Raw genomic sequence first — 11,147 nt, forward strand, 5'->3', positions numbered from 1 at the left:
CTCACCTAGGGGTATGTGGCTGTGTGACAAACCTCACCTGGGCTGTGTGGCTGTGTGACACCTGCCCCAAACCTTGCCTGGGGACGTGTGGCTGTGTGACAAACCTCACCTGGGGTGTGTGGCTGTGTGACACCTGCCCCAAACCTCACATGGGGACGTGTGGCTGTGTGACAAACCTCACCTGGGGTGTGTGGCTGTGTGACACCTGCCCCAAACCTTGCCTGGGGACGTGTGGCTGTGTGACAAACCTCACCTGGGGTGTGTGGCTGTGTGACACCTGCCCCAAACCTCACCTGCTGGGGCCAGGACGGGAGTGTGGTGTGAGGGAGGGAGCTGGGGTGGTTGGCCAAGGGGAGGTTGAGCTCTTTGCAGTCACAGCACTCTTTAGGAGCATTTTAGTTGGTAATACCATCTGGGGGTCACCAAACACCATCAGCTGGTTGTAAAAATGACATTGTCAGTTCCAGGAGTTTGTAGAAAATAAGAAATATTTTTAATGAGTGGGGTGTGTGGCTGTGTGACAAACCTCACCTGGGCTGTGTGGCTGTGTGACACCAGCCCCAAACCTCGCCTGGGGTGTGTGGCTGTGTGACAAACCTCATCTGGGGACGTGTGGCTGTGTGACAAACCTCACCTGGGGACATGTGGCTGTGTGACACCTGCCCCAAACCTCACCTGCTGGGGCCAGGACGGGAGTGTGGTGTGAGGGAGGGAGCTGGGGTGGTTGGCCAAGGGGAGGTTGAGCTCTTTGCAGTCACAGCACTCTTTAGGAGCATTTTAGTTGGTAATACCATCTGGGGGTCACCAAACACCATCAGCTGGTTGTAAAAATGACATTGTCAGTTCCAGGAGTTTGTAGAAAATAACAAATATCTTTAATGAGATGCAAATGATTCACTGACACTCAGAGCCCTTGTGTGAGGAACTGGAGCTCCTGTCTCCAACCATGGTGGAATCCTTTCCTGCAGCAGCCAGGACCTGGCATGGAATGGATTCAAACTGACTGCAAGGATGCCTTGCTGCTTTTTATTCAATAACTGCCTATGCAAACAATGTTATCCTTAAGGAAAATTATTCAAGAAACACCTCCACAATAATTCCTTCCCTCCTCTGCCCTCAGCTCAGCAGCTCACATCAGCTCACCTCTCTTTTTGCTTGTGTTGGGTTTTTTTTCTGCTCTATTATTGTTTTTGAGTTTATGGGTCACTCACAAGCAGTTCCCTCCAGCCACTGATCATTTGGCTCATAACTGTGCAGGATGAAGTGTAAAGGACATAATCTGTTCTGGTTTTGCTGCTAAGAGCCCTCTGAAACTCGGGGGTATTTTGCCTTCTTAACCAGTAGGAAATTGGATATTTAATAGAAAACTTTATAATACAACTCTAATTAAAGAACAACAGAATGAAAGCCCCAAATTGCTTCATTTCAGCATTGTATATAAATAATAGTTATGGCTTCATGGAATTGCCTTTGTGTGTTAGAATTCAGTCAGTGTGGAAGCCACTCTTTTCCTTGCTGCTGCAGAAGCTGCTCCTGTCCTCCTGCAGTGGATGGTGGTGGGTGTTCCTTCTCCTACTCTGCAAGAGGCAGGAATTCATGCCTTGGTACCAGCTGCTGTAACTACTTGAAAAATGAATTTCTAGGAAAAAAAAAAAACAAACAAACCTTGAAGGAATATTGGGAAAAATCCCTCCTTTGAGGTGTCAAGTTGTTTTGGACACAAAATTCATCACCATGGTGGTGATCCACGCTGAGCCACTGCAAACTGAGAGTGGGTGTGATGGTAAATAGTAACAGCAACAAACACTGCAAGAAATGCCACATTATCCAAATTAATGAACTGACCTCCCAGCAAAGAGGCAGCTGAGCATCTTCAGCCTTTTCTGGGGATGCCCAAAACCTTCCTCAGGCTGCAGCTGGCTTTGGAACTAAAACTCAGAACCAGGACTTTCAGGCCAGGTGGCAGAGATGTCCCTTTGTCCCTTCCATCCATCATTCAGAGCCAGGTGCTCTCTGGGCCACATTCGGAATCTTTCTCTGTGTTTTCTTTCCACCTTGGAGAACTTAATAGGAAGTTATTTCCATGGTATGGAAATTTTAAACAAAGCCTTAAAAACTCTGAAATTCTACAATTTACTCCTTTATGACAAATTTCATGTTTTGAGAGTTCTTTCCATGGAATTCCATTGCTTTTCTAGAGTGTGCTATTGGTTTTAATCCCGTCAAATTCCAAAATGTCTTTGACAAAGAGTTATGCAATGGAGTAGGGAACTATTTTTCCCCCCAGCTGCGATTTTCTCTCTTCAGTTGATTTTCAGATGGCATGAAACTGTAGCTCTGAACTCTTACAAAGAGCCAGGTTAAGATTTGTCTGTGGGTGCCTAATGCAGTTCGACATCTTGGAGAAGGAGGAATGAGAAGTGGTCATTATCCATTATCTGCTTGGAACCTTTCAGAGAAAGAAACAGCTTCTGCCAAACACAAAAAGATGTTTGAGCTGAAGCCAGACAAGGAGGAAACAAGATCACCTTCCAGCACTGTGAGATTGCTTTCCTGATGATGTTGTTTCAAGGAAAACTGGAATATGTATGGCTGAAGAAGTGCAGGTGGTGCCATGGGTTTTACAGGGATTAGCAGAGTTGTTCTGGACAATGATTCACTGTCCCTTCTCTTGGCAGAAAATAAATTTTCCAGTCTTGGAAAGAAACATGTATATATATGCATATGTATTTTAATAAATGTTTCTCTACATGGAAAAAGAGCAAATTTGAGTAAAAATAGTATCCACTGGTGGAAAAGTTAACAGTGAGAATGAAGACTTTTGACAAAAAGCTGTATTGACACTCCACAATTCAGGTCAGGAGTGGTGGATAATGTGGAGCCAACCCCCAGGGCAGTCCTGGATGTCAGGGCTGGATTCACCCTCCTGGGAGCCTGGCTTGGTGCTGTCAGCAGGGAAAGGTCCCAGCTCCAAGGCCATGGGCGTGGGTTTAGACCCAGTTTTTGCAGGTGTGTTAACTGCACCTGGTTTATTTTAGCTCCTCTGTAAAAATATTCCAGAAATAGCTAAGAAAATGTCCTTTATGAGGAATAAAGAACCAGCTGTTTATTGCAGCTCTCATCCTAGAGAAGCAGGTTTCTGAGGTTGCCATGAATCCAATCACAAAGACACAGAGAGAAATTAAGAAATCAAATAATTTGGAATTATATTTGTGATTATTACCCATATAATAACATTATCTTTATTGATGTCATGATTTTGACATACCCTGTTTTGAGGTCAATCAGCACTAAACCAAAGACTGATTTCCATTTAGGAAGCCAAAAAATTGCTTCTATTCAATGCTTTGAAGCTCCTGAGTTTTGTCAATTCTTAATGATAGTGACATTTCAGTCTCCCACTTCTTCAGGACTGCACTTTTCCCATCTTACATCTGCCTGGGCCAGTTTAATTTTGGTGGGGAAAATTCTCATCTAGGAAAGGGAAGAAGCATTCATCCAGTTACTGAGTTTGAATTTCTTTCATATTACTTCTTCCCTGTAACACAGTCACACATGAGGATCTCAGAGGTTTGGAATGTCAGAATAAGCCTGGGGGAGAACTGGTGGGAAGAGAACAGGTCACTCAACAATTTATTACATGGACATCAGTGCGACGTGCAAAATTTATGCTACTTATTACAGACTCTGCATTTAAAGCATGTGGGTGTACAGATATAAGACACTCTTTACTTCTAAAATAAATAATGCAAAGTCCACTTAAATTAATGTTATTTCTGTTAACCAGCTACATCCCTTCATGTCCAATGAAATCTTACTAAAAAGCCCTGTTGGAAGAACACGAGCGTCTCTTGTATCCGAGGTTGTCTTGCAGAACTGGTCTCCACTGTCCTTAAAATGCCCACAGCAATTTAAATCATTTACATAAACAGAAATGCTTTTACATGGAGGACACTGAAATGTGTTTTTAAAGCTGCCCAAACCCCTAAACCATTAAACCAGATGTGACTGATGGTTTTGTGAAATTTTGATGGTGCTTTCTGCACAGAGTCACAGAATCCAGTGCCACTTTCCACTCTCCCAGGCTGCTCCAAGCCCCATCCAGCCTGGCCTTGGGCACTTCCAGGGATCCAGGGGCAGCCACAGCTGCTCTGGGCACCTGAGCCAGGGCATCCCCTCTCTGACAGAGAAGAAATTCTTCCCTATATCTAATCTAAACCTCCTGTCTGTCAGTTTGAAGCCATTCCTCCTTGTCTGTCACTACAGTTCCTGATGGAAAATCCCTCTCTGTCTTCCCTGTAGACCCTCTGGAGATACTGGAACTAGTTATTTCTCCCACTTTCATGAGATTGTGTCAGTATCTTACACAGCCACCCAAAAAAAAAAAAAAAGATTCCTCAGCACAAGTTACTCTTCTGTAAAGGTTATAGTAAACATGTCAATGCCTAATTAAGCAGCAAATTTTATCCATATTGTGGGGGATGTGCAGCTGTCTGGTACTTCTGCTTTTCCTAGAAAAGGACTAAGGATCTTGTGAGGAATAAATTACTGTATGCACCTTCCAAAGGAAAACTTAACTCCTGGTGAAAAATGGGTTAATGGCACTCAAAGAATTGGTGCTGGAATGAAGAATCCAATTTGCAGTGACCCAGAGCTATGGGACTGCTCTTTGTCGTGTGTTTTGTCTGATTCCCTCCTTGGATCCCCTCCTTGTTTTTGTTGTGTGGTGTGCCTGGCACTGGTACACATCCTGGAGAGGAGTCATGTCTCACAGGGTCACTGCTCCTCACCTGGGGACCTTTGCCACCTCCATGTCCCTGCCTTCTCCAGCTCTAACCCTGTGTGACCTGTGCAGTTCCTAAACTCATGGCAAGGGTGTGGGAAAGATGACACATGGATTTCTTACTCCCATCACACAGAGAGCCATCATTTCGCTCTTCTTGTGCTGCACCTTCATCCAGGGAATGGTTCCTCTGGTTCTGGTTCATCTCTTTGTTCTGATGGCAAACGTGTGGGAAGGGGTCAGAGCATGCAGATAGACTGGAGAATGAGGGCTTTGTCCAGATGGTCACCAGAAACATGGGACACTTCCCTCTGGATTTGCTAGAAGGATATCTTTGGGGCAGGAGTACCAAATTCAAAGTGAGCCAGGTTCTTAAAGAGCCACAAAATGAATTTCAGATAATGGGAAGGAATTGGATTCTGAATAAATATACTCTTCCAGAATCAAGTTCATCTTAGTAATCAAAGACTTAATTTGCCAAATAAAATCCTTCTGGATTTGTTCTACTTTTCCAATTTAACAATTAACTTCAGTCTACCTTTGTCAAATCTTCTGTAACTTCCAAGGGTCCTTGTCCTAAAATTTATGGATTTTACTGAAGCACAATTTGCTTTTATGGTACACAGTACATTACTTTTATAAAAAAAAGGATTTCACTTATGCCTATTAACACTTTCAAATACTGTATTTTGACATATAAATTATTTGTGTACATCCTAAAGTGCATTTTTAGGTGATCAAGTGGCAAAAGGCTACTGTACCTAAATGATGCTCTGAACCAGTAAGATTATGGCACTTATTTTTCTTCTCTTCCTTGCAAATTCAACGCCTTCTCTCACTGAGGCTAAAAACAATTTCATAGAATTGAAGCTTTTAGTAAAAACTTTAAATTCTTACATATGAATTTTCCAACTGTCCCATAACAGGACAGTTAGAATTATACTCCCATGACAGGAAAATTATTAACTCGGGATCTCTGGCAGTTATAAAGAATTATGATCATCTGCCAACAAAATGCAGCAACCTTCACAAAAAAAGAGACATCATTTGGCTTTTTTTCACTTCCAGAACTAACAGAAAATATAGTTATAGATTAAAACAAAATCCAGTAAAGAAAATACATAGTGAAAGCAGAAAACTGGAACTGTAACATTCTCCTTTAACAGGTTATTTCATATATTGACATTACATTTCAGGTTATGTCCAAGAGGAAGATTTAAAGGAAGAGGAAGATATAAAGGAGGAGGAAGAAGATGACGATGACAACAACTCCACTGCTCAGCTGCAGAGCAGCAATGACACTGGCACGGATGAGGAGCACGAAGTGGGTCCTGAGCAGAAAGGGAACTTTAGTTTCCAGAATTCCCCTGTCAGTCACATATCCAACCAGGATGTGGAGAACGAATCACTACTGAGTGACGGTAGTGACCATGTGGCAGATATCAAAAACATCTGCTCCAGGGAGCCCCAGGACCCCAAAAGCAGCGCCCACCCCAAAGCCCAGAGCGAAGCACACGATTGCATGGATAAAATGACAGCAGTCTATGCCAACATCCTGTCGGACTCTTACTGGACAGGCTTGGGGCTGGGTTTCAAGTTGTCCAACTCTGAAAAGAAGAGTTGCGACAACAGGAACGGAGGGAACAAAGCTGACTTCGATTGGCACCAAGACGCGCTGTCCAAAAGCTTGCAGCAGAATTTACCTTCCAGGCCTGTCTCCAAGCCCAACCTGTTCAGCTCGGTGCAGCTCTACAGGCAGAGCAGCAAAATGTGCGGGACTGTGTTCACGGGCGCCAGCCGGTTCCGCTGCCGGCAGTGCAGCGCTGCCTACGACACCTTGGTAGAGCTCACGGTCCACATGAACGAGACAGGCCACTACCAGGATGACAACCACAAAAAGGACAAGCACAGACCTACCAGCTACTCCAAGCCCCGGAAAAGGGCGTTCCAGGACATGGACAAGGAAGATGCACAAAAAGTTCTGAAGTGTATGTTCTGTGGTGACTCTTTTGATTCCCTTCAAGATCTGAGTGTTCATATGATAAAAACAAAACATTACCAAAAAGTGCCTTTGAAGGAGCCGGTACCAACCATTTCTTCAAAAATGGTCACTCCAGCCAAGAAACGTGTGTTTGATGTGAACAGGCCTTGCTCCCCTGACTCCACGACAGGGTCTTTCTCAGACACCTTCTCTCCTCAGAAGAATGCAAACCTGCAGCTCTCCTCCAACAACCGCTATGGGTACCAGAACGGGGCCAGCTACACCTGGCAGTTCGAGGCCTGCAAATCCCAGATTTTGAAGTGCATGGAATGTGGAAGCTCCCATGATACCTTGCAGCAGCTCACAACCCACATGATGGTCACTGGCCATTTCTTGAAAGTCACAAGTTCAGCTTCAAAGAAAGGAAAGCAACTTGTTCTGGATCCTTTAGCTGTGGAAAAAATGCAATCACTGTCTGAAGCACCAGCCAGTGACAGCCCCGTTTCAAAATCAACCAGTAAATCTTCTGCAGAATGCATAGGTCCTGCCTCTGAACTTAAAAAAGAAAGTAAAAAAGATAAAGCTGATGATGCAAACAAAGATGAGAAAGCAATGAAAACTGAGGAGTACGAAGACACTCTTCAGAAACCCCTGGATCCCACAATGAAATACCAGTACCTCCGAGAAGAAGATTTAGAAGATGGTTCAAAGGGTGGTGGGGACATTTTAAAGTCCTTGGAGAACACTGTTACAACAGCCATCAATAAAGCTCAGAACGGAGCTCCCAGCTGGAGTGCGTATCCCAGCATCCATGCAGCTTACCAGCTCTCCGAGGGAGCCAAGCCGTCCTTGCCTGTGGGATCCCAGGTGCTCCAAATCAGGCCAACCATGACCAACAAATTGAGGCCCATAGCGCCCAAGTGGAAGGTGATGCCTCTGGTCCCTATCTCAGCAAACGTGAGCCAGTGCACTCAAGTGAAGAAGGAGGCTGAGGACAAGGAGGAGGTACAAAAGGACTATGCTAAGGAGGGTGTCCAGGCTGAGCCAGCCTCGCTCAGCCAGAGTGAGAGGGAACCTCTCCTCAAAGCTGAAGCCTCTGTGGAGCCAAAAAAGACAGAACCGTGTCCCTTGAAAGAAGAAGACAAAATTAAAGAGGACAGTGGGAAAGAAAAGCCCGTCCTCAAGGAGCCACCAGCAGCTTCTCTCAGTAACGGTTGCGCTGCTGCCAACCATTCCTCGGAGCTGCCCTGTGTGAACCCCCTGAGCGCACTGCAGTCCGTCCTGAACAATCACCTGGGCAAAGCCACTGAGCCTCTACAGCCTCAATCCAACTGCAGCCCCAGCTCTAGCACAATTTCCATGTTCCATAAACCCAATCTAAACATGATGGAGAAGCCAGTTTTATCTCCAGCTCCAACGCCACCAAAGCCTGCAAGTGTATCCAGGCACTATTTGTTTGAAAACAATGATCAGCCTATTGACTTGACCAAATCCAAAGGCAAGAAAGCTGAGTCAGCTCAAGCACAATCTTGTACTTCTCCACCTCAAAAGCACGCTCTGTCTGACATCGCCGACATGGTCAAAGTTCTTCCCAAAGCTACCACACCAAAACCTGCTGCATCCTCAAGGATCCCGTCCATGAAGTTGGAAATAGATGTCCGACGCTTCGAGGACGTCTCCACGGAAGTCTCCACTCTGCATAAAAGGAAGGGCAGGCAGTCAAACTGGAACCCTCAGCATCTGCTCATTTTGCAAGCTCAGTTTGCTTCCAGCCTCTTCCAGACATCTGAAGGTAAATATTTATTATCAGATCTAGGCCCACAAGAGCGCATGCAGATTTCCAAATTCACTGGACTGTCGATGACCACCATCAGCCACTGGTTGGCAAATGTCAAGTATCAACTTAGGAAAACCGGAGGAACAAAGTTTTTGAAAAACATGGACAAAGGACATCCAGTCTTTTATTGCAGCGACTGTGCATCTCAGTTCCGAACCCCCTCTACTTACATTAGCCACTTAGAATCCCACCTAGGTTTCCAAATGAAAGACATGAACAGGCTGGCTGTGGAGCAGCAAACCAAGGTAGAGCAAGAAATCTCCAGAGTTTCAGTTCAAAGATCTCCTGAAACAATAGCTGGAGAAGAGGACACAGACTCTAAGTTCAAATGTAAGTTGTGCTGTCGGACATTTGCGAGCAAACATGCAGTAAAACTTCATCTAAGCAAAACACACAGCAAGTCACCAGAACACCATTCACAATTTGTAGCAGAAGTGGATGAAGAATAACTCTTAAGGTATGCATGCTCTATAGTGAGTTTTCATTTCAGCATTTCCAGGAGGCTCCGTCAGGCTCCGTGCTTTGGTAAAAGTAGGAAAACAGTATAAAATGCATCGTGTATGCTGCGCCGCTCCTCCCTCGCATGCACACATCCATTTTATAACGTTTTCGGGAAGAGAGCTTGGTCAATGCAAACCCACACTGCCCTAGAGAGAAATGTTGCTGCTCGTTATTTGCAAAATAGCTGTTTGCCCATTTCTCTTTTGTTCCTAAGAATAAATCATTTCACATGCACTGCACTTCGGTGTGGAATGCGAGGACTAAGTGCTACTCTTTGCAGTGAGAATGGAAAAAAGCAGATAAAGAGCACTGAAACACAAAAGGTTATTACCTCACTCAGTGCTAGCATGCCAATAAATCTGGTTTGGATGAGGAAAGAAGAAAGTTCAAAAGTCAAATTAGCAAAATCTCAATTATTCCAAGTTTCTCATAATCTCAAACACAGCCTCGAGAATCTACAAATAAGTCTGAAAAGTTCCTATGTAGAAGTTCAGTTATTCTTCTGTTGATATTTGGATGTTCAGTTTTGTAAAATATTTTAATATTTTACACTTACTTAAACACTTGCTACTGTGAGTGGCCTTTTTTGTCACATCATTTTAACCTCTCTCTCCATCATTCCTTTTTTAATCCTTAAGATGTTTGATTATATTTTGCTTCGTGTTGGTGGAAGTCAATCCATAAACATCACTGACTTCAGTGCAAGTTCTCGTATAACCTGGGGGAGTTACTGCTTAATTGAGATTTTTTACAAGCTTAATATTTCCAAGACCTGTTAGTAGGATACTGCTGCGTTAGTGTTGCTATTTTTTTTGCTGCGAGATACACCAGTTGCCACAACCAATGTTTATAACATGTAATGTAATATTCAGATGCCACACCATTTTTGCATTTTTAATTTTACTTGATTCACAAACTTGAATATTCTTGATTGAAATAAATATGCAGAACATCAACTAAAAGTCCAAATAGAAGTTTTTTGTTCTAACCAGTTTTTTTTCCAGGAGGGCTCTGTTTAGTGGTTCCCAGCAATTCTTCCAGCAGACTCAGGCTCTGCTTATGTTCACAGAACATCCATGTGCAGATCCAGGTTTTCTCCAAGGTGTTCATTACTTGAATAACATTCAGAAAATGAATTTGTCAGATGGTGAAAATTAAAGATGTGCTGTGAATTGTCACTGATGCCACCTGGCTTTGTGGCCATCCTCTGGCTGATTGAGAGAACGGGGCTCAGTCCCCATTTGGGAGAAGATTTCCCCTTTGTTTGCTGCAAATATTCATGTTTTAGGAAACACTTTCTGCTGCCAAAGCCAGTACGAGGGCTCTGCGTCGCTTAGGCTCCATTAAAAATGCTACTTTTGAATAATTTAAACCACTGATCAAGGGGTTACTTTGGGCTGGTGCTGTAAGCTATTGCCATGGAGTATAATGTCAGCGTTCAAGTGCAGTAAGATTTAAGTTTTGCATACATCTTGTACATGCTGTCTGCATTGGAGCAGATTTATGCTTCCTGCATATTTTAGCCAGCAAAATTCTATCTCACTCCTAAGGAGTTTGTTTTTTAAATAGGGCTAATACCCTAAAGTATCTATTTGGGCACTTTGACCCAACATTAGAATGTTGCCTGTTTACCTGGCCACTCCAAATCAACACCCCTGAGAGACTGGGTAGGGATAAACATCCCATACTTTGTTTCCTTCCCCACCATTTAATAATTATTAAGACTCTGCCATTCATAGTTTTCACACAAGAGATATCAGAGCAAACCAATAATTTGGGGACTATCAAACAAAAGCTATCTGCCAGATATATTAATACAACAGTTATTTTGGCACATTCATGGCTTAATGTGTGACAAATGTTTCAGATTTGGTCTTGAAAGCACCGTGTTATTACTCAGAGGCAAACCAAACACCCACCTTTGTAAACACGTTACTGTTGCTGAGGATTGGAGGAACAAATACAAAAGGGGAGAAAAAAAATCTCCAAGGGGGAAAAAAAAAAGTGGTTTCTGCATTGTAATAACCTGCACAGAGACATATTAT

At 43.7% G+C, this 11,147-nt stretch overlaps 1 protein-coding gene across 1 annotated transcript in view; it reads left to right on the plus strand.

Moving 5' to 3' along the window:
• TSHZ2 (teashirt zinc finger homeobox 2) overlaps positions 1-10,058 on the plus strand; it is a 133,610-nt gene extending 123,552 nt beyond the window's left edge. Inside the window, exon 2 of the mRNA XM_041417807.1 lies at positions 5,980-10,058. Coding sequence (XP_041273741.1) covers positions 5,980-9,050 — 3,071 coding nt within the window. The 3' untranslated portion in view covers positions 9,051-10,058. The remainder of the gene's footprint in view (positions 1-5,979) is intronic.
• The last annotated feature ends 1,089 nt before the right edge of the window (positions 10,059-11,147 follow it).

This window comes from Onychostruthus taczanowskii, unplaced genomic scaffold (genome assembly GCF_017590055.1).
Source record: "Onychostruthus taczanowskii isolate IOZ18803 unplaced genomic scaffold, ASM1759005v1 scaffold57, whole genome shotgun sequence".
NCBI classification, from domain to species: domain Eukaryota; kingdom Metazoa; phylum Chordata; class Aves; order Passeriformes; family Passeridae; genus Onychostruthus; species Onychostruthus taczanowskii.